This window comes from Ranitomeya imitator, chromosome 2 (genome assembly GCF_032444005.1).
Source record: "Ranitomeya imitator isolate aRanImi1 chromosome 2, aRanImi1.pri, whole genome shotgun sequence".
Classification (NCBI taxonomy): Eukaryota; Metazoa; Chordata; class Amphibia; order Anura; family Dendrobatidae; genus Ranitomeya; species Ranitomeya imitator.
In genome coordinates, this window is record NC_091283.1 from 238,694,130 (window position 1) to 238,719,173 (window position 25,044).

At 46.4% G+C, this 25,044-nt stretch overlaps 1 protein-coding gene across 1 annotated transcript in view; it reads left to right on the forward strand.

Moving 5' to 3' along the window:
• The first annotated feature begins 1,878 nt into the window (after positions 1 to 1,878).
• Positions 1,879 to 25,044, forward strand: part of LOC138662835 (oocyte zinc finger protein XlCOF8.4-like) — a 37,930-nt gene continuing 14,764 nt past the window's right edge. Inside the window, exon 1 of the mRNA XM_069748809.1 lies at positions 1,879 to 1,965. Within this exon, the coding sequence (XP_069604910.1) occupies positions 1,939 to 1,965 (27 nt within the window). The 5' untranslated portion in view covers positions 1,879 to 1,938. The remainder of the gene's footprint in view (positions 1,966 to 25,044) is intronic.

Below are 25,044 nucleotides of genomic sequence, written 5' to 3' on the forward strand. Positions count from 1 at the left end.
AAGGATTCGGCTGAGATATCAAAGACTACATAAGGATGGTATACAGCTTGGGACAATCCAGTCACCTGACTACAGAATTTGCGGTACTCAGTCAGCTTCCTAAATCTGGCATTATTCCGTTCTCGGTGGGTGCCCGCCGAAAGCGGGGTGCTGCTGGCTTGGAGTAAGTAGCCCTGGAAGCTCTGATGAACGGATATTATAATCCCTGGTGAGCCAGTGGAAGGGTGAGAAACTGTTGCCTGTTACATTTTGTGTTTTGCTGGTTGTGTGATATATGCCATCAATTGTTTGGAGCACCCACTGACCCCCATGTCTACACAAGAACCACTATGTAAAGTTAAAAAAGGTTAAGAATGACGATACAATTACATATAAATAATTTGATGACATAAAACTTTATTAAGTGTAATTTCACACACAAACTTAGCATCTGTTCAACAACCCTTGAATTGAACATAGATTAGTGGGTTAAGCCCTTATGGAAACTTCAAGTAAGTTGTGATAGCAAACAGTGAGGTACCTATAAAATGTCTCACATGTGGAGTTAGCATATTTTGTATAATTCTTCAAAAATACATAGAGTTCTGAATTTTTGGGACAAAATTTGTTAGATTGAGTAAGATTGATTATGTGCGACATAAGCGATTTACGTGAATAACTTCAGAACTACACAAAGAGTTGATATTTTTTTTGGTAAATATTGTTCAGGACATTGATCTGGTCATTTTGAGTAGTAGTGGTCAAGGGTACCTTTTTTAAAATTGAACTTGCGTACGATTAAGTGCGTTTGTTTATTCGCGACATAAGCGATTTACGTGAATAACTTCAGAACTACACATAGAATTGATATTTTTTTTGGTAAATATTATTCAGGACATTGATATGTTCATTTTGAGTAGTAGTGGTCCAGGGTACCTGTTTTCAAATTGAACCTACATACGATTAAGTGCGTTTGTTTATTCGCGACATAAGCGATTTACGTGAATAACTTCTGAACTACACATAGAGTTGATATTTTTTTTGGTAAATATTATTCAGGACATTGATCTGGTCATTTTGAGTACTAGTGGTCCAGGGTACCTGTTTTCAAATTGAACTTACGTACGATTGAGTGCGTTTGATTATGTGCGACATAAGCGATTTACTTGATTAACCCAGGACCACAAGTAGTCAAAATAAACGTCTCAAAGTCCTGATCAAAATTTTACCCAAACAATATCCACTCTATGTATAATTCACCATTCATGGAAAATCGAATAGCTAATAACTAATAGCTAACTGCAGACTAACTTGAATCCGGTCCATCTTCCCTAGGTAGCGCCCCCAGCACGCAGTCCCACGCAAGCAACGTACCCCCTTCTCCAGGCAGATCATCAGCACGCAGTCCCATGCAAGCACCATCTCCCCCGGCAGACCCCCCCTTCCAGCATGCACATGCAGCCCCATGCAAACATCACCCCCTCCTCCCCAGACAGACCCCCCTCCACTATACACATGCAGCCCCATGCAAGCAACATTACCCCCTTCTCCCCAGGCAGACCCCCGTCCAGCATGCACATGCAGTCCCACGCACATGCAGCCCCATGCAACATCACCCCTTTCTCCCCAGGCAGACCCCCCTCCAGCATGCACATGCAGCCCCATGCAAGCATCACCCCCTTCTGTCCAGGCAGACCCCCGTTCAGCATGCACATGCAGGCCCATGCAAGCAACATCACCCCTTTCTCCCCAGACAGACTCCCACTTACCTGATCTGTGACTATGGAGAACGACCCAAAACACTCCAAATCCTGCACAAAATCCTCGGAATCCGCCCTGACATCCACAGCTTCCTCCTGTCTGCTCTGCTCTATGGAGGAAGAAGCTCCGCCCCCTCCGGTCACATGGGCGTGACGTCAGCAGAGGTCCCTTAGCCGACTTGGATTTAGCCTCTACCATATGTGGAGTGCGGCTCTGCAGGTGGAGGTATGTGGAGATTCCCCATTACTGAGCGCGGGGACATTAACCCCTTCTGCACGGAGACTCTTTTGGGGTTGTTGTTGCCACTTTATAAGAATCATAACGTTGTTGTTCTGTTTCCTGTAATAGATACATACGAGCCAACTATGGAGGACAGGAAGTGAGGGAGCGGATTGTTCTCCTAGTACAGGGCCCCTTTCTTGGCCCCACACAGTGTAATGCCCCCATTATGCCCTGTAAGCAGGGTTCTGCCCCACACCCAGCTGCCTCGGGCACTTTACCATGAGCTGGTACCTCAGATTCTTCCCAGCACCCCTTTCCTTTGTTGGCGCCAAATCTGTTCTGCCTTTGGGGCTCCGGCCTTTATAATATCAGTAACTGCGTCATCAAGGTCTCCTGACCAGGTGCACCCTCTAGACTCTTCCCTCCGGAAACCCTCCCTCTTCCCATTGATGTCACATGGTCCCGTCTGGACGGCAGATAGCAGTCTGTACAATTGCAGCACAGCCCTGAGGAGTCTTTTTTATGACTCTCCTTTTTACACCCCTTATGTAATATATATGATGGCGCTCACACAGTATAATGTTTCCACAGTACCGCCATACCCCCACACACAGTGTAATGTTCTCATAGTACCGCCATACCCCCCAACACAGTATAATGTTCTCATAGTACCGCCATACCCCCACACACAGTATAATGTTCCTACACTAACGCCATACCCCCCAACACAGTATAATGTTCTCATAGTACCGCCATACCCCCACACACAATATAATGTTCTCATAGTACCACCATACCCCCACACACAGTATAATGTTTCTACAGTACCGCTATACCCCCCCACACAGTATAATGTTCTCATAGTACCGCCATACCCCCACACACAATATAATGTTCTCATAGTACCGCCATACTCCACACACAGTATAATGTTCTCATAGTACCGCCATACCCCCCCACACAGTATAATGTTCTCATAGTACCGCCATACCCCCACACACAGTATAATGTTTCTACAGTACCGCTATACCCCCCCACACAGTATAATGTTCTCATAGTACCGCCATACCCCCACACACAATATAATGTTCTCATAGTACCGCCATACCCCCACACACAATATAATGTTCTCATAGTACCGCCATACTCCACACACAGTATAATGTTCTCATAGTACCGCCATACCCCCCCACACAGTATAATGTTCTCATAGTACCGCCATACCCCCACACACAGTATAATGTTTCTACAGTACCGCTATACCCCCCCACACAGTATAATGTTCTCATAGTACCGCCATACCCCCACACACAGTATAATGTTCTCATAGTACCGCCATACTCCACACACAGTATAATGTTCTCACAGTACCGCCATACCCCCACACACAGTATAAAGTTCTCATTGTGCCGCCATACCCCAACACACAGTATAATGTTCTCATAGTACCGCCATACCCCCACACAGTATAATATTAAAGATCAGATAATAGCACTGGCGCTTACCACCGAAAAAAGGGGGAAGAAAAGGTCCAGGAGCAGCTGGCGATTAGAACAGGTTCTGTGTAGGTACCTGTTAAAGGGCAAAAAGACTAGTGATAGGGTAAATAATCGCCGCGCTAGCTGAACTTGGTACAAGAGTGAATAGTTAGAAAATATATAATATACTAGTACTCACTTGCTTGCTTAAAAGGATCTGACTTGCGTAGGTCGATCCTGCTTGCTGAGGTAGCTGTTGGGAGAGCTGGAATAGTGGTTCTAATAATTTGAGGATATATATATATGTATGTATATGTGATAAATTATGTGATAATTTATGGTGTCAGGATGTACTTACAGATGTTGCCAGGTACCGTGCATAGTAGGGCCCGAAAAGGGAGATATTTAGAATAGATGGTCCACTAGTACTGTACCGGGTTTATGGAGTATATAGAAATAGCTCCCAATAAGGAGAGGTTTCAATACTGTGTTGCCGGTTTGATATGAAGTCTCTATAGCATATAAACACATATGGGGTATAGTCACATATGGGGTATAATTTAAGTACCCTAGATATTCATCAAGTGTGTGTAGCCCAATGCAGCGTGCTTAAAGGGGTTGTCCACTACTTTCAATTAACCCCCCAATGTACCCCCCCCGGGGCCCCTAATGAATTGTGCCATTACCTTCTATTGACGTTTTCGCCTGTGAGCGGCGCTATTCCTGCTGCTGAGTCCGGGTCACATGACCCCCAGACTGCAGCCGCCGCTCATTTCCGCCGACGTCACGTCAATTTCCAGACTCTAGAAATTGACGTGACCTCAGCAGCAGGCGTGACCAGACCCCACAGTCAGCAGTCACTCAGCAAGAGTGACTGGGCTGTAGGCGGTGCTGGGGGCTGCCTGCAGGGCTGTGCTGGGGGCGGGCGGGGCTCTGTGTGCCACTGCTCACTGCTCAGTGCTGGGATCATGATGTGCGGGCGGGGCTGTGCTTCGGTCGCCGGTGTTTCTGCCCGCCAGCGCTTGTGCCCGCCGGCGCTTGTGCCCGCCGGCGCTTGTTCCCGCCGGCGCTTGTGCCCGCCGGCGCCGGTGCTTCTGCCCGCCGGCGCCGCTGTTTCTGCCCGCCGGTGCTTGTGCCCGCCGGCGCCGGTGTTTCTGCCCGCCGGCGCTGTGCATGTGTGTGTGTGCCGGCGCTGTGTGTGTGTGCTGACGCTGTGCGTGTGTGTACGCCGGCACTGTGCGTGTGTGTGTGCCGACGCCGTGCGTGTGTGTGCCGGCGCTGTGCGTGTGCCGACGCCGTACGTGTGTGTGTGCCGGCGCTGTGTGTGTGTGTGTGTGCCGGCGCTGTGCGTGTGTGTGTGTGCCGGCGCTGTGCGTGTGTGTGTGCCGGCGCTGTGCGTGTGTGTGTGTGCCGACGCTGTGCGTGTGTGTGCAGGCATCGTCCGATGGGACTACAAGTCCCATCGGGCTCTGCCTGCTACACTGACAGTGAATGACATTAGCCAATGATGGGACAGTAGTAGTCCCATCATCCGGCTAATGTGTTGAATGTAAAAAAAACAAAAAAAAAAAACACAATACATACAACACACACCATGCGACGACATGCTGCATGCACCATGCGACGACATGTTTCTGCCCGCCGGCGCTGTGCGTGTGTGTGTGCCGGCGCTGTGTGTGTGTGCCGGCGCTGTGTGTGTGTGCGTGTGCCGACGCTGTGCGTGTGTGTGCACACGCCGGCGCTGTGCGTGTGTGTGCACGCCGGCGCTGTGCGTGTGTGTGTGTGTGTGTGCCGGCGCTGTGCGTGTGCCGACGCCGTGCGTGTGTGTGTGCGGGCGCTGTGCGTGCGTGCCGGCGCTGTGCGTGCGTGCCGGCGCTGTGCGTGTGTGCCGGCGCTGTGTGTGTGTGCCGGCGCTGTGCGTGTGTGTGTGTGTGTGCCGGCGCTGTGCGTGTGCCGACGCCGTGCGTGTGTGTGTGCCGGCGCTGTGTGTGTGTGTGCCGGCACTGTGTGTGTGTGTGTGTGCCGGCGCTGTGTGTGTGTGCGTGTGCCGACGCTGTGCGTGTGTGTGCACACGCCGGCGCTGTGCGTGTGTGTGCACGCCGGCGCTGTGCGTGTGTGTGTGTGTGCCGGCGCTGTGCGTGTGCCGACGCCGTGCGTGTGTGTGTGCGGGCGCTGTGCGTGCGTGCCGGCGCTGTGCGTGTGTGCCGGCGCTGTGCGTGTGTGCCGGCGCTGTGTGTGTGTGCCGGCGCTGTGCGTGTGTGTGTGTGTGTGTGCCGGCGCTGTGCGTGTGCCGACGCCGTGCGTGTGTGTGTGCCGGCGCTGTGTGTGTGTGTGCCGGCGCTGTGTGTGTGTGTGCCGGCACTGTGTGTGTGTGTGTGTGCCGGCGCTGTGTGTGTGTGTGTGTGTGCCGGCGCTGTGCGTGTGTGTGTACAGGCATCGTCCGATGGGACTACAAGTCCCATCGGGCTCTGCCTGCTACACTGACAGTGAGTGACATTAGCCAATGATGGGACAGTAGTAGTCCCATCATCCGGCTAATGTGTTGAATGTAAAAAAAAAAAAAAACACCATACATACATACATACAACACACACCATGCGACACCATGCGACGACATGCACCATGCGACGACATGCGCCATGCGACGACATGCACCATTCGACAACATGCACCATGCGACGACATGCACCATGCGACGACATGCTACATGCACTATGCAACAACATGCACCATGCGGCGACATGCTACATGCACCATGCGCCGACATGCACCATGCGACGACATGCACCATGCGACGACATGCTGCATGCACCATGTGACAACATGCACCATGCTACATGCACCATGCGACGACATGCACCATGCGGCGACATGCTACATGCACCATGCGCCGACATGCACCATGCGACGACGTGCGGCGACATGCACCATGCTACATGCACCATGCGATGACATGCACCATGCGACATGCACCATGCGACGACATGCGACATGCACCATGCGACAACATGCACCATGCGGCGACATGCGATATGCTACATGCACCATGCGACGACATGCACCATGCCACGACATGCACCATGCCACGACATGCACCATGCCACGACATGCGACATACAGTACATACATACTACAGACATACAGTACATATAACATAGAGTACATACTCACCATCACTTGTCACTTTGTTCATCGAAGCGATTGTCACCTGTAAAAAATATTAAAATAATAAACAAACAATATACTCCCTGTCCGCAGAAATCCAATTAAAACGAGTGTCCCACGACGATCTCCCGTGGAGAGCAGGAGCATCAGTTGATGCGACCACTCTCCAGGGGCTCCAGGAACACAATGATGGAAGGTATCCTTCCATCATGTATTCCTCACAAGGTATTCCTACGCTCCTGTGAGAAAATAGTCCCTAGTCTCACTATTGGCATTGCTGGGTGAGACATTTTCCCACGCAGCAATTGCCATAAAGTGAGACCAGTGAACTAGAGTAACCTCAGTGATGCACTGCAGGAGCCATTGTCTCCTGTCAGTGTGTCACTGAAGGTCCTATAGAGCAGTGACATCACCCGATGTCACTGTTCTATAGGGGAGATCGTCGTGGGACACTCATTATTAATTGGACTGCGTCGGACAGGGAGTATACGGTTTATTATTTTACTTTTTTTTGCAGGCGCTGAAGTATGGTAAGTATGGTTAAATGAAGAATATTAAAATACTTTTTTCCAAATGTGTGTGTGTTTTATTAACCCTTTCTTACTATTGGATTAGTAATGGATAGGCGTCTTATTGACGCCTCTCCATTATTAACCCGGCTTAATGTCACCTTACAATAGCAAGGTGACATTAACCCCTTATTACCCCATATCCCACTGCTACTCGGGAGTGGGAAGAGAGGGGCTAAGTGCCGGAATTGGCGCATCTTACAGATGCGCCATTTCTGGGATGGCTGCGGACTGGTATTTGTAGCCGGGGGGGGGAGGCAAATCCATGGCCCCTCTCTAAGCTATGAATATAAGCCCACAGCTGTCTGCGTAGCCTTTCTGGCTATAAAATATAGGGGGACCCCACGTCATTTTTTTGGGGGCTCCCCCTATTTTAATAGCCAGTAAAGGCTACGCAGACAGCTGCGGGCTGATATTCATAGCAGGCTACAAATATTGGCCCCCGGCCGTCGGCTTTCCCCCTCTGGCGCAGAGAATTGTGCGGGAGCCCACGCCGTTTTTTTCTTTTTTTTTTTTTTAAATTCAACGCTCATTAAGGCCTCTTTCACTCTCGCGTCGGTACAGGTCTGTCGCTATGTGTCGGACCGACGTACCGACACACGTTGTGAAATTTGTGTACGAAGTGGGCAGCGGATGCAGTTTTTCAACGCATCCGCTGCCCATTCTGAAGTGCGGGGAGGAGGGGGCGGAGTTTCTGCCGCGCATGCGCGGTAGAAAATAGCGGGCGCAACGGCCAAAAAAACGTTCACTTGAACGTTTTTTCGTGCCGACGGTATTCCAAAACACGACAGATCCGTAGCACGACGGACGCGACTTGTGGCCATCTGTCGCTAATACAAGTCTATGGGTGAAACGCATCCTGCGAGCACATTTGCAGGATCCGTTTTTTTCCACGGGGACGTTTTTTTTTCCGCCGGATCTGTTTTTTTCCGCCGGATCCGTTTTTTTTTTCTACCAGATCTGTTTTTTCCACCGGATCCGTTTATTTTCGCCGAATCCTTTTTTTTACGCCAGATCCGTTTTTTCTCATAGAGTTGTATTAGCGCCGGATTACACCTGATGGCCACACGTTTCATCCGTTTTTTGCAGGATACATCAAAAAAGCTGTTTCCGCCAGACGGAAAACACATACAGAGAAATGGTTTTTCGGTACGTCGAAAAAAATGCACAGCGACGGATCGAGCAAAAAACGGATGAAACGTGTGGCCATCAGGCGCACTCCAGCGCTAATACAACTCTGAGAAAAAAACGGATACGGCGGAAAAAAAAAAATCCGGCGAAAAAAAACGGATCCTGCAAATGTGCTCGCATATAGTATATAAGACAGCCTCCCCCATAGAATATAATATACCCCCGCAGTAGTATATAACACAGCCACATCTATAATATAACACTGGGAGCGTCACTCTGTCCGAAGCCTTTATAGACTGCGCAAGCGCCGGCGCAGTCTGGACCCCACAGAGTGACGCTCCCAGAAGATCGCGGTATGCGTAAACACTGAACGCACACCGCGATCTCCAACGGAGAGGCAGGGACGCGCCAGGAGGGTAAGTATAAGCTATATTCACCTGTCCCCCGTTCCAGCGCTGCGTGCGGCTCCGTCTCCCGGGTCCTCTGCCTGTGATTTTCACAGTTCAGAGGGCCCGATGACGCGCTTAATGCGCGCCGCCCTCTGACTGAACAGTCACAGCCAGAGGACCCGGAAGAAGCGGCGTGCAGCGCTGGAACAGGGGACAGGTGAATATAGCAAGTGTCGGGGGCCTAAGCTAGCGGCAATACCGGCACCTGACCCCCACAGCGCGCCGGTGTCCCCGCCTGCTATGGCCCCCCAGCACTCGGCGCCCAGCGACGATAGGTGAGTATGTAATTTTTTTTTATATATATCGCAGCAGCATACTGGGCATATAATACTATGGAGCATCTTATGGGGGCCATCAACATTTATGGAGCAGTGTACGGGGCATATACTATGGAGCATGTTATGGGGGCCATGAACCATAATGGAGCAGTGTACCGGCCATATGCATGGGAGCAGCAAATTACAGAACGGTGGCGCAGGATGGGAGCACATGACAGAACGGTGGCGCAGGATGGGAGCACATGACAGAACGGGTGCGCAGGATGGGAGCAGCACATGTCAGAATGGGGGCGCAGGATGGGAGCAGCGCATGTCAGAATGGGGCTGCAGGATGGCAGCAGCACATGACAGAACAGGGGTGAAGGATGGGAGCAGCACATGACAGGATGGGGGCGCAGGATGGAGCAGCACATGACAGGATGGAGACCATATACCAATATAAATGCTCGCCACCTGGGCGTAGAACGGGTTCAATAGCTAGTAGTATATAACACGGCCTCCCCCATAGAATATAATATACCTCCCATAGTATATATCAAAGCCCGCATATAATATAGCACAACTTGCATAGTATATAGCACAGCCCGCATAGTAGTATACAGCACAGCCCGTGTAGTAGTATACAGCACAGCACGGGTCGTAGTATATACAGCACAGCCCGCATAGTAGTATACAGCACAGCCCGTGTAGTAGTATACAGCACAGTCCGGGTCGTAGTATATACAGCACAGCCCGCGTAGTAGTATATACAGCACAGCCCGCGTAGTAGTATACACAACACAGCCCACACAGTGGTATATACACAGCACAGCCCACACAGTGATATATACACAGCACAGCCCACACAGTGGTATATACACAACACAGCCCACACAGTGGTATATACACAGCACAGCCCACACAGTGGTATATACACAGCACAGCCCACACAGTGGTATATACACAGCACAGCCCACACAGTGGTATATACACAGCACAGCCCACACAGTGGTATATACACAGCACAGCCCACACAGTGGTATATACACAGCACAGCCCACACAGTGGTATATTCACAGCACAGCCCACACAGTGGTGTATACACAGCACAGCCCACACAGCGGTATATACACAGCACAGCCCACACAGTGGTATATACACAGCACAGCCCACACAGTGGTGTATACACAGCACAGCCCACACAGTGGTATATACACAGCACAGCCCACACAGTGGTATATACACAGCACAGCCCACACAGTGGTATATACACAGCACAGCCCACACAGTGGTATATACACAGCACAGCCCACACAGTGGTATATACACAGCACAGCCCACACAGTGGTGTATACACAGCACAGCCCACACAGTGGTATATACCACACAGTGGTATATACACAGCACAGCCCACACAGTGGTATATACACAGCACAGCCCACACAGTGGTATGTACACAGCACAGCCCACACAGTGGTATATACACAGCACAGCCCACACAGTGGTATATACACAGCACAGCCCACACAGTGGTATGTACACAGCACAGCCCACACAGTGGTATGTACACAGCACAGCCCACACAGTGGTATATACACAGCACAGCCCACACAGTGGTATATACACAGCACAACCCACACAGTGGTATATACAGCACAACCCACATCTCATCCCCCCGATAATGGCTCCACACTCTCCTCACCTTTCCTCTTGCCCGCGCTGCTCCTGTCTCGGCGGCTGCAGTCTGCCCGGGACACAGCAGGTCTGTGATGATATGATGTCATCGCGCACCCGCAGTGTCAGAGGCAGAGGGGAATGATGGGAGAGGGCGCGTCAGCGGACACTCTCTCCTCCATCATTGCATTGAACTATACCGGCGTCATAGACGCCGGTATAGTTGAATGCGGCGGCGGCACTGGCGGAAGGAGGGGGAAAGAGTGCAGCGGCCCACTACTGGCACCGGCCCTTCTGGCATTTGCCAGAAGTGCCCGATGGCCAGTCCGGCCCTGGTCACCACCCACACGCTTCCCTCCTCCTGAACTGCAGCGTTTCTTGGACCCACATCCGCAGCAAAACTGCAGATATTTGTTACATCTCAATGAAAGTGTAAGGCCGGAGTCACACTACAGCGAGATACGGCCGAGTCTTGCAGGTTAAATACAAGTTCTGGCACCAGCACTCCGGAGCGGAGCGTGCGGCTCCATGTATTGCTATCTCACATCTATCTATTATCTATCTATTATCTATCTATGTATCTATCTATTATCTATCTATCCCACATCTATCTATCTATCTATCTATTATCTATCTATGTATCTAATATCTATCTATCTATCCCACATCTATCTATCTATCTATCTATCTATCTATCTATCTATCTATCTATCTATCTATCTATTATCTATCTATGTATCTAATATCTATCTATCTATCCCACATCTATCTATCTATTATCTATCTATCTATCTATCTATCTATCTATTATCTATCTATCTATTATATATCTATGTATCTAATATCTATCTATCTATCTATCCCACATCTATCTATCTAATATCTATCTATCTATCTATCCCACATCTATCTATCTATCTATCTATCTATCTATCTATCTATCTATCTATCCCACATCTATCTATCTATTATCTATCTATCTATCTATCTATCTATCTATCTATCTATCTATCTATCTATCTATCTATCCCACATCTATCTATCTATCTATCTATCTATCTATCTATCTATCTATCTATCTATCTATCCCACATCTATCTATCTATCTATCTATCTATCTATCTATCTATCTATCTATCCCACATCTATCTATCTATCTATCTATCTATCTATCTATCTATCTATCTATCTATCTATCTATCTATGTATCTATCTATTATCTATCTATGTATCTAATATCTATCTATCTATCTATCTATCTATCTATCTATCTATCTATCTATCTATCTATCCCACATCTATCTATCTATTATCTATCTATCTATCTATCTATCTATCTATCTATTATCTATCTATGTATCTATCTATTATCTATCTATGTATCTAATATCTATCTATCTATCTATCTATCTCTCTATCTATCTATCTATCTATCCCACATCTATCTATCTATTATCTATCTATCTATCTATCTATCCCACATCTATCTATCTATCTATCTATCTATCTATCTATCTATCTATCTATCTATCCCACATCTATCTATCTATTATCTATCTATCTATCTATCTATCTATCTATCTATCTATCTATCTATCTATCTATCTATCTATCTATCCCACATCTATCTATCTATCTATCTATCTATCTATCTATCTATCTATCTATCTATTATCTATCTATGTATCTATCTATTATCTATCTATGTATCTAATTATCTATCTATCTATCTATCTATCTATCTGTGTGTAATGGAGTGTGGGTTGGACAAATGTAAAAGAGGAGTTGGACAGAAATGACATCACAAATCTTTCTGAAGAGAGAGGAGGGAGGGGTTTGGGTGTGTTTTTGGAGTGGGTGTGCTAGGTTTGGGCTTAGTGGCAGTACAAAGCATCATGGAACTTGTAGTATTAGGGCACAATAAGGAAGTTGTCGATTAACCCCATGAGAGCTGAATCCAGCACTGAAGATGTGCTGCTACAGCATGATAACAGGTAATATTGCTAAAATAAACACAGTAGATGTTTTCAGTGGCACATAATAGCAAGATTTATGAAAAAAAACAAAAAACTTTATAGTAGTGGACAACTTCTTTAACCCCTTCCCGACCTTTGACGCCACGTAGGCGTCATGAAAGTCGGTGCCAATCCGACCCATGACGCCTATGCGGCGTCATGGAAAGATCGCGTCCCTGCAGACCGGGTGAAAGGGTTAACTCCCATTTCACCCGATCTGCAGGGACAGGGGGAGTGGTAGTTTAGCCCAGGGGGGGTGGCTTCACCCCCTCGTGGCTACGATCGCTCTGATTGGCTGTTGAAAGTGAAACTGCCAATCAGAGCGATTTGTAATATTTCACCCATTATAACGGGTGAAATATTACAATCCAGCCATGGCCGATGCTGAAATATCATCGGCCATGGCTGGAAATACTAGTGTGCCCCCACCCCACCCCTCCGATCGCCCCCCCACCCCCCCGATCTGGCCGGTACACTGCTCCGGCTCCCCTCCGTCCAGTGCTCCGCTCCCCCCCCGTGCTCGTGTCCGCTCCCCCCGTGCTCCAATCACCCCCCCGTGCTCCAATCACCCCCCCTGCACTCCGATCCACCCCCCCCCGTGCTCCGTTCCACCCCCCCGTGCTCCGTTCCAGCCCCCCCGTGCTCCGTTCCACGCCCCCCGCGCTCCGTTCCACCCCTCCCGTGCTCCGATTCCCCCCCCGTGCTCCGATCCCCCCCCCCCCCCGTGGTCCCCCCCCACCCTATCATACTTACCGATCCAGCCGTGGTCCCGTCCGTCTTCTCCCGGGCGCCGCCATCTTCCAAAATGGCGGGCGCATGCGCAGTGCGCCCGCCGAATCTGCCGGCCGGCAGATTCGTTCCAAAGTGCATTTTGATCACTGAGATATAATCTATCTCAGTGATCAAAATAAAAAAAATAATAAATGACCCCCCCCCTTTGTCACCCCCATAGGTAGGGACAATAAAAAAATAAAGAAATTTTTTTTTTTCCACTAATGTTAGAATAGGGGTAGGGTTAGGGTTAGGGGTAGGGTTAGGGGTAGGGTTAGGGGTAGGGATAGGGTTAGGGCTAGGGTTAGGGTTAGGAATGTGCACACGTATTCTGGTCCTCTGCGGATTTTTCCGCTGCGGATTTGATAAATCCGCAGTGCTAAACCGCTGCGGATTTATGGCGGATTTACCGCGTTTTTTTCTGCGCATTTCACTGCGGTTTTACAATTGCGATTTTCTATTGGAGCAGTTGTAAAACCGCTGCGGAATCCGCACAAAGAAGTGACATGCTGTGGAATGTAAACCGCTGCGTTTCCGTGCAGTTTTTCCGCAGCATGTGTACAGCGATTTTTGTTTCCCATAGGTTTACATTGAACTGTACACTCATGGGAAACTGCTGCGGATCCGCAGCGTTTTCCGCAGCGTGTGCACATACCTTTAGAATTAGGCTATGTGCACACGGTGCTGATTTGGCTGCGGATTCGCAGCAGTGTTCCATCAGGTTTACAGTACCATGTAAACATATGAAAAACCAAATCCGCTGTGCCCATGGTGCGGAAAATACCGCGCGGGAACGCTGCGTTGTATTTTCCGCAGCATGTCAATTCTTTGTGCGGATTCCGCAGCGTTTTACACCTGTTCCTCAATAGGAATCCGCAGGTGAAATCCGCACAAAAAACACTGGAAATCCGCGGAAAATCCGCAGGTAAAACACAGTGCCTTTTACCCGCAGATTTTTCAAAAATGGTGCGGAAATATCTCACACGAATCCGCAACGTGGGCACATAGCCTTAGGGTTAGGGTTGGAATTAGGGTTGTGGTTAGGGTTAGGGGTGTGTTGGGGTTAGGGTTGTGGTTAGGGGTGTGTTGGGGTTAGGGTTGTGATTAGGATTATGGCTACAGTTGGGATTAGGGTTAGGGGTGTGTTGGGGTTAGTGTTGGAGGTAGAATTGAGGGGTTACCACTGTTTAGGCACATCAGGGGTCTCCAAACGCAACATGGCGCCACCATTGATTCCAGCCAATCTCGTATTCAAAAAGTCAAATGGTGCTCCCTCACTTCCGAGCCCTGACGTGTGCCCAAACAGTGGTTTACCCCCACATATGGGGTACCAGCATACTCAGGACAAACTGCGCAACAATTACTGGGGTCCAATTTCTCCTGTTACCCTTGTGAATCTAAAAAAATGCTTGCTAAAACATAATTTTTGAGGAAAGAAAAATGATTTTTTATTTTCACGGCTCTGCGTTGTAAACATCTGTGAAGCACTTGGGGGTTCAAAGTGCTCACCACATATCTAGATAAGTTCCTTGGGGGGTCTAGTTTCTAAAATGGGGTCACTTGTGGGGGGTTTCTACTGTTTAGGCACACCAGGGGCTCTGCAAACGCAACGTGACACCCGCAGACCATTCCATCAAAGTCTGCATTTCAAAAGTCACTACTTCCCTTCTGAACCCCGACGTGTGCCCAAACAGTGGTTTACCCCCACATATGGGGTATCAGCGTACTCAGGAGAAACTGGACAACAACTTTTGGGGTCCAATTTCTCCTGTAACCCTTGGGAAAATAAAAAATTCTGGGCTAAATAATTATTTTTGAGGAAAGAAAACGTATTTATTATTTTCACGGCTCTGCATTATAAACTTCTATGAAGCACTTGGGGGTTCAAAGTGCTCACCACACATCTAGATAAGTTCCTTTCAGGGTCTAGTTTCCAAAATGGGGTCACTTGTGGGGGGTTTCTACTGTTTAGGCACATCAGGGGCTCTGCAAACGCAACGTGACGCCCGCAGAGCATTCCATCAAAGTCTGCATTTCAAAACGTCACTACTTCAATTCCAAGCCCCGGCATGTGCCCAAACAGTAGTTTACCCCCACATATGGGGTATCACCGTACTCAGGAGAAACTGGACAACAAATATTGGGGTCAAATTTCTCCTGTTACCCTTGGGAAAATAAAAAATGTTGGGCTAAATAATTATTTTTGAGGAAAGAAAACGTATTTATTATTTTCACGGCTCTGCATTATAAACTTCTATGAAGCACTTGGGGGTTCAAAGTGCTCACCACACATCTAGATAAGTTCCTTTGGGGGTCTAGTTTCCAAAATGGGGTCACTTGTGGGGGGTTTCTACTGTTAAGCCACATCAGGGGCTCTGCAAACGCAACGTGACGCCCACAGAGCATTCCATCAAAGTCTGCATTTCAAAACGTCACTACTTCACTTCCGAGCCCCGGCATGTGCCCAAACAGTGATTTACCCCCACATATGGGGTATCAGCGTACTCAGGAGAAACTGGACAACAACTTTTGGCGTCAAATTTCTCCTGTTACCCTTGGGAAAATAAAAAATTGCAGGCTAAAAGATCATTTTTGAGAAAATAATTTTTTTTTTTATTTTCATGGCTCTGCGTTATAAACTTCTGTGAAGCACTTGGGGGTTCAAAGTCCTCACCACACATCTAGATTAGTTCCTTTGGGGGTCTAGTTTCTAAAATGGTGTCATTTCTGGGGGATCTCCAATGTTTAGGCACACAGGGGCTCTCCAAACGTGACATGGTGTCCGCTAATGATTGGAGCTAATTTTCCATTTAAAAAGCCAAATGGCGTGCCATCCCTTCCGAGCCCTGCCGTGCGCCCAAACAGTGGTTTACCCCCACATATGGGGTATCAGCGTACTCAGGACAAACTGGACAACAATATTTGGGGTCCAATTTCTCCTATTATCCTTGGCAAAATAGGAAATTCCAGGCTAAAAAATCATTTTTGAGGAAAGAAAAATTATTTTTTATTTTCATGGCTCTGCGTTATAAACTTCTGTGAAGCACCTGGGGGTTTAAAGTGCTCAATATGCATCTAGATAAGTTCCCTGGGGGGTCTAGTTTCCAAAATGGGGTCACTTGTGCGGGAGCTCCAATGTTTAGGCACACAGGGGCTCTCCAAACGCGACATGGTGTCCGCTAACAATTGGAGCTAATTTTCCATTCAAAAAGTCAAATGGCGCGCCTTCTCTTCCGAGCCCTGCCGAGTGCCCAAACAGTGGTTTACCCCCACATATGAGGTATCGGCGTACTCGGGAGAAATTGCCCAACAAATTTTATGATCCATTTTATCCTACTGCCCATGTGAAAATGAAAAAATTGAGGCGAAAAGAATTTTTTTGTGAAAAAAAATTACTTTTTCATTTTTACAGATCAATTTGTGAAGCACCTGAGGGTTTAAAGTGCTCACTAGGCATCTAAATTAGTTCCTTGGGGGGTCTAGTTTCCAAAATGGGGTCACTTGTGGGGGAGCGCCAATGTTTAGGCACACAGGAGCTATCCAAACGCGACATGGTGTCCGCTAACGATGGAAATAATTTTTCATTCAAAAAGTCAAATGGCGCTCCTTCCCTTCCGAGCCTTACCATGTGCCCAAACAGTGGTTTACCTCCACATGTGAGGTATTGGTGTACTCAGGAGAAATTGCCCAACACATTTTAGGATCCATTTTATCCTGTTGCCCATGTGAAAATGAAAAAATTGAGGCTAAAAGAATTTTTTTGTGAAAAAAAAGTACTTTTTCATTTTTACGGATCAATTTGTGAAGCACCTGGGGGTTCAAAGTGCTCACTATGCATCTAGATAAGTTCCTTGGGGCGTCTAGTTTCCAAAATGGGGTCACTTGTGGGGGAGCTCCAATTTTTAGGCACACGGGGGCTCTCCAAACGTGACATGGTGTCCGCTAAAGAGTGGAGCCAATTTTTGATTCAAAAAGTCAAATGGCGCTCCTTCCCTTCCAAGCCCTGCCGTGCGCCAAAACAGTGGTTTACCCCCAGATATGAGGTATCAGCGTACTCAGAACAAATTGGACAACAACTTTCGTGGTTCAGTTTCTCCTTTTACCATTGGGAAAATAAAAAAATTGTTGCTAAAAGATAATTTTTGTGACTAAAAAGTTAAATGTTCATTTTTTCCTTCCATGTTGCTTCTGCTGCTGTGAAGCACCTGAAGGGTTAATAAACTTCTTGAATGTGGTTTTGAGTACCTTGAGGGGTGCAGTTTTTAGAATGGTGTCACTTTTGGGTATTTTCAGCCAAATAGACCCCTCAAACTGACTTCAAATGTGAGGTGGTCCCTAAAAAAAATGGTTTTGTAAATTTCGTTGTAAAAATGACAAATCGCTGGTCGAATTTTAACCCTTATAACTTCCTAACAAAAAAAAATTTTGTTTCCAAAATTGTGCTGATGTAAAGTAAACATGTGGGAAATGTTATTTATTAACTGTTTTGTGTCACATATCTCTCTGGTTTAACAGAATAAAAATTCAAAATGTGAAAATTGCGAAATTTTCAAAATTTTCGCCAAATTTCCGTGTTTATCACAAATAAATGCAGAATTTATTGACCTAAATTTACCACTAACATGAAGCCCAATATGTCACGAAAAAACAATCTCAGAACCGCTAGGATCCGTTGAAGCGTTCCTGAGTTATTACCTCATAAAGGGACACTGGTCAGAATTGCAAAAAACGGCAAGGTCTTTAAGGTCAAAATAGGCTGGGTCTTGAAGGGGTTAAAAGGGTAAGTCAGAAGGTACACTTACTGTGCAAGATAATAGTAAGATTGAGAGCTGTACACGACCCACCGGGTAGTGAAGGTGGCCGAGCTGGAGTACGGTGCTCGGGGATTGCCGCCAGGAAGGAATAGTGTTCGGCGCGTGAAGCGCTATGGTCGGGGACCTCGGGAGGACACAGGAGGCGCCCGCTGCCGAGCTGGAGTACGGTGCTCGGGAACTACCGCCAGAGAGGAGTAGTGTTCGGCGCGTGGAGCGCTGTGGATGGGGACCTCAGGAGAATACAAGAAGCGCCCGCTACCCGCGTGCTCCGGCCATGAGCAGTGCAGGAATGCGGCGAGCGAAATGGGCGGAGCTGAGATGTGACGTCACAAATGAGCGAGGACGGGGCTCGGTTAGGGAATTTTTACCAACGCGTTTCAAGAGGAATCTCCTCTCTTCATCAGGGCTGTATCCATAACCGGCTACTCGCCTCATTATATACCTGAGGCTCCCCATTACTTGATATTGGCTAATTAATGCTTGTTAGAACAATTGGATAATTATGTCGGGCTTTAGAAGGCTGATCGGTGGCAGGCTGAGAGGTTACTTGAGTGTACTTATAGTACAAAAGAGGCCATATCATGAAAGATAGATCATAAATGATAGAGGTTGAGTCTATGAAAGTTGCTGGGTATATACGGGAGACCCCTGGTATGATACCTGTGGATATGCCTACATGAATAGGGCGGTGGACTACTATGTAGTGAACCAGTTTTTGATATAATTAAAAAATCTAATTTTATTAATAATTAGGGATAAAAACGTGATGAAAATTAAAATATGATGAAAAACATAGAACACAATAAAACATTGGAGATACATGTAAAAAATATATAAAAAATATAAGTATATAGATAAATAAGAATATAAAAACATGAATATAAAAATGCCCGCAAAATGGCAAAGTATATATGTCAACGTGCATTGATGCGTATGTTCTAGTACTAAGGCAGACAGGCACATACCTGAGCCCATTTTGCTAGAGTATTAAAATGCGTAAAACTATCTCCTGGTTCAGGCCATTAGAGGCCAGACTGTCCAGATTAAATATCCATTTAGATTCGATTCTGGACATAGTTTTTAGGAAGTCCCCACCCCTAGGATTCGGCGGGACCACTTGAATGCCACAAAAGAAAATTCCTTGGCATGATTGGTTGTGTTTTTCAGAAAAGTGCCGTGACAATGGGTGTCTCTTAAAACCCTTTGTGATGTTGTCCAGATGTTCTTTGATTCTTTTTTGTAGACGTCTTTTGGTTCTACCCACATATATTTTTTTGCAAGGGCATATTAGGATGTAGATGAGTCCCTTGGTTTGGCATGTGATGTTTGTTCTGATATTGTAATGATTAGACTTATATGTATCCGTGAAAGATGTATACAATTTTTTTGGCAGTGCTGTGCGTTTGCAGCAGGAGCATGTGCCACATGGGCAAAAAAACCCTGTTAGTGTTAGGGATTTTATAGGCAGCAAAGCTTGTTTATTGGTGGTGGAGGTGACTAATTTAGTTGTGGGGGCCAGTAAGAGGCCCAAATTTTGTGCTTTTTTATATATGAATTTGGGATGTTGTGGTAGTAAATCACCAATACACTTGTCTCCCTGTAGTATCGGCCAGTGTTTGTGGACAATTTTGTTAAACTTTTGGTGGTCCGCATGGAATTGGGTAATGATGGGTAGTCGATTGATTTGTTCCTTAATAATTGGTGGATTGGGATTGACTTTGGTTTTGGATAATAGAGAATCCCTTGGAATAGCTTCCACCTCTGATCTGGCCTGAGCTAGAGCTTGTGCATCATACCCTTTCTCCTTAAATTGAGCAGTTAGATGTTGAGTTTCTGTGTGATAATCTTCGATTTTGGTACAGTTTCTCCGTATTCTCGTGAACTGACCCTTGGGGATGTTGGTTAACCATACGGGGAGATGGCAGCTACTAGTGTGGATGAAGCTGTTTTTGGATAGGCCATAGGTGTTAGAGTTTAACCCCATAATGAAGATTTGTAGGTCTGGAATTGTACCCTCCCAAATGAACAAGACATCGTCTATGAAACGGCTCCAGACCTACAAATCTTCATTATGGGGTTAAACTCTAACACCTATGGCCTAGAATTTACGGCCTCATATAGCCAATCCAGTATAAACTTTCTCGACCTAACCATTTGTATCGAGAACAACGAACTGATCACCAAAGGGTACCGCAAGGATGTAGATTCAAACAGCTTCATCCACACTAGTAGCTGCCATCTCCCCGTATGGCTAACCAACATCCCCAAGGGTCAGTTCACGAGAATACGGAGAAACTGTACCAAAATCGAAGATTATCACACAGAAACTCAACATCTAACTGCTCAATTTAAGGAGAAAGGGTATGATGCACAAGCTCTAGCTCAGGCCAGATCAGAGGTGGAAGCTATTCCAAGGGATTCTCTATTATCCAAAAACCAAAGTCAATCCCAATCCACCAACTATTAAGGAACAAATCAATCGACTACCCATCATTACCCAATTCCATGCGGACCACCAAAAGTTTAACAAAATTGTCCACAAACACTGGCCGATGGAGACAAGTGTATTGGTGATTTACTACCACAACATCCCAAATTCATATATAAAAAAGCACAAAATTTGGGTCTCTTACTGGACCCCACAACTAAATTAGTCACCTCCACCACCAATAAACAAGCTTTGCTGCCTATAAAATCCCTAACACAAACAGGGGGTTTTCGCCCATGTGGCACATGCTCCTGCTGCAAACGCACAGCACTGCCAAAAAATTGTATACTTCTTTCACGGATACATATAAGTCTAATCATTACAATATCAGAACAAACATCACATGCCAAACCAAGGGAGTCATCTACATCCTAATATGCCCTTGCGAAAAAATATATGTGGGTAGAACCAAAAGACGTCTACAAAAAAGAATCAAATAACATCTGGACAACATCACAAAGGGTTTTAAGGGACACCCATTGTCACAGCACTTTTCTGAAAAACACAACCAATCATGCCAAGGAATTTTCTTTTGTGGCATTCAAGTGGTCCCGCCGAATCCTAGGGGTGGGGACTTCCTAAAAACTATGTCCAGAATCGAATCTAAATGGATATTTACTCTGGACAGTCTGGCCCCTAATGGCCTGAACCAGGAGATAGAGCCTTACGCATTTTAATACTCTAGCAAAATGGGCTCAGGCATGTGCCTGTCTGCCTTAGTACTAGAACATACGCATCAATGCACGTTGACATATATACTTTGCCATTTTGAGGGCATTTTTATATTCATGTTTTTATATTCTTATATATCTATATACTTATATTTTTATATATTTTTTACATTTATCTCCAATGTTTTATTGTGTTCTATGTTTTTCATCATATTTTAATTTTCATCACGTTTTTATCCCTAATTATTAATAAAATTAGATTTTTTAATTATATCAAAAACTGGTTCACTACATAGTAGTCCACCGCCCTATTCATGTAGGCATATCCACAGGTATCATACCAGGGGTCTCCCGTATATACCCAGCAACTTTCATAGACTCAACCTCTATCATTTATGATCTATCTTTCATGATATGGCCTCTTTTGTACTATAAGTACACTCAAGTAACCTCTCAGCCTGCCACCGATCAGCCTTCTAAAGCCCAACATAATTATCCAATTGTTCTAACAAGCATTAATTAGCCAATATCAAGTAATGGGGAGCCTCAGGTATATAATGAGGCGAGTAGCCGGTTATGGATACAGCCCTGATGAAGAGAGGAGATTCCTCTTGAAATGCGTTGGTAAAATTCCCTAACCGAGCCCCCGTCCTCGCTCATTTGTGACGTCACATCTCAGCTCCGCCCATTTCGCGCGCCGCATTCCTACACTGCTCACGGCCGGAGCACGCGGGTAGCGGGCGCTTCTTGTATTCTCCTGAGGTCCCCATCCATAGCGCTCCACGCGCCAAACACTACTCCTCTCTGGCGGTAGTTCCCGAGCACCGTACTCCAGCTCGGCAGCGGGCGCCTCCTGTGTCCTCCCGAGGTCCCCGACCATAGCGCTTCACGCGCCGAACACTATTCCTTCCTGGCGGCAATCCCCGAGCACCGTACTCCAGCTCGGCCACCTTCACTACCCGGTGGGTCGTGTACAGCTCTCAATCTTACTACTATCTTGCACAGTAAGTGTACCTTCTGACTTACCCTTTTAAGCACGCTGCATTGGGCTACACACACTTGATGAATATCTAGGGTACTTAAATTATACCCCATATGTGACTATACCCCATATGTGTTTATATGCTATAGAGACTTCATATCAAACCGGCAACAAAGTATTGAAACCTCTCCTTATTGGGAGCTATTTCTATATACTCCATAAACCCGGTACAGTACTAGTGGACCATCTATTCTAAATATCTCCCTTTTCGGGCCCTACTATGCACGGTACCTGGCAACATCTGTAAGTACATCCTGACACCATAAATTATCACATAAATTTATCACATATACATACATATATATACATCCTCAAATTATTCGAACCACTATTCCAGCTCTCCCAACAGCTACCTCAGCAAGCAGGATCGACCTACGCAAGTCAGATCCTTTTAAGCAAGCAAGTGAGTACTAGTATATTATATATTTTCTAACTATTCACTCTTGTACCAAGTTCAGCTAGCGCGGTGATTATTTACCCTATCAACAGTATAATATTCCTACAGTACCGCCATACCCCCACACACAGTATAATTTTCCTTCAGTACCGCCATACCCCCACACACAGTATAATTTTCCTACAGTACCGCCATACCACCACACACAGTATAATGTTCCTACAGTAGTACCGCCGTACCCCCACACACAGTATAATGTTCTCATAGTACCGCCATACCCCCACACACAGTATAATGTTCCTACAGTACCTCCATACCTCCACACACAATATAATGTTCTCATAGTACCGCATACCCCCACACACAGTATAAAGTTCCCACAATTTTGACTTCCCACAGACACAGGATAATGTCTCCACAGTACTGCCATCCCCCCACTTTCTAATGTTCCCACCGTACTGCCCCCTACATGCACAATATGGTACCATCCACATCACTGACTACCTCCGACCACCAACAATTAATACTCACTTAGCCTCATTCTTGGTGCAGATACTAATGAACCCAGGATCTATGAGATATTTACCATACAATAGTTGGATAGGCAGGAGTGTATCATCCAAAACGGTAGCCCACTCGGTTGCTATGATGCCTATTAGTGATGAGCTTATACAGGTCCTTCTCAAAAAATTAGCATATAGTGTTAAATTTCATTATTTACCATAATGTAATGATTACAATTAAACTTTCATATATTATAGATTCATTATCCACCAACTGAAATTTGTCAGGTCTTTTATTGTTTTAATACTGATGATTTTGGCATACAACTCCTGATAACCCAAAAAACCTGTCTCAATAAATTAGCATATTTCACCCATCCAATCAAATAAAAGTGTTTTTTAATAACAAACAAAAAAACCATCAAATAATAATGTTCAGTTATGCACTCAATACTTGGTCGGGAATCCTTTGGCAGAAATGACTGCTTCAATGCGGCGTGGCATGGAGGCAATCAGCCTGTGACACTGCTGAGATGTTATGGAGGCCCAGGATGCTTCAATAGCGGCCTTAAGCTCATCCAGAGTGTTGGGTCTTGCGTCTCTCAACTTTCTCTTCACAATATCCCACAGATTCTCTATGGGGTTCAGGTCAGGAGAGTTGGCAGGCCAATTGAGCACAGTAATACCATGGTCAGTAAACCATTTACCAGTGGTTTTGGCACTGTGAGCAGGTGCCAGGTCGTGCTGAAAAATGAAATCTTCATCTCCATAAAGCATTTCAGCCGATGGAAGCATGAAGTGCTCCAAAATCTCCTGATAGCTAGCTGCATTGACCCTGCCCTTGATGAAACACAGTGGACCAACACCAGCAGCTGACATGGCACCCCACACCATCACTGACTGTGGGTACTTGACACTGGACTTCAGGCATTTTGGCATTTCCTTCTCCCCAGTCTTCCTCCAGACTCTGGCACCTTGATTTCCGAATGACATGCAAAATTTGCTTTCATCAGAAAAAAGTACTTGGGACCACTTAGCAACAGTCCAGTGCTGCTTCTCTGTAGCCCAGGTCAGGCGCCTCTGCCGCTGTTTATGGTTCAAAAGTGGCTTTACCTGGGGAATGCGGCACCTGTAGCCCATTTCCTGCACACGCCTGTGCACGGTGGCTCTGGATGTTTCCACACCAGACTCAGTCCACTGCTTCCTCAGGTTCCCCAAGGTCTGGAATCTGTCCTTCTCCACAATCTTCCTCATGGTCCGGTCTCCTCTTCTCGTTGTACAGCGTTTTCGGCCACATTGTTTCCTTCCAACAGACTTACCATTGAGGTGCCTTGATACAGCACTCTGGGAACAGCCTATTTGTTGAGAAATTTCTTTCTGGGTCTTACCCTCTTGCTTGAGGGTGTCAATGATGGCCTTCTTGACATCTGTCAGGTCGCTAGTCTTACCCATGATGGGGGTTTTGAGTAATGAACCAGGCAGGGAGTTTATAAAAGCCTCAGGTATCTTTTGCATGTGTTTAGAGTTAATTAGTTGATTCAGAAGATTAGGGTAATAGGTCGTTTAGAGAACCTTTTCTTAATATGCTAATTTATTGAGACAGGTTTTTTGGGTTATCAGGAGTTGTATGCCAAAATCATCAGTATTAAAACAATAAA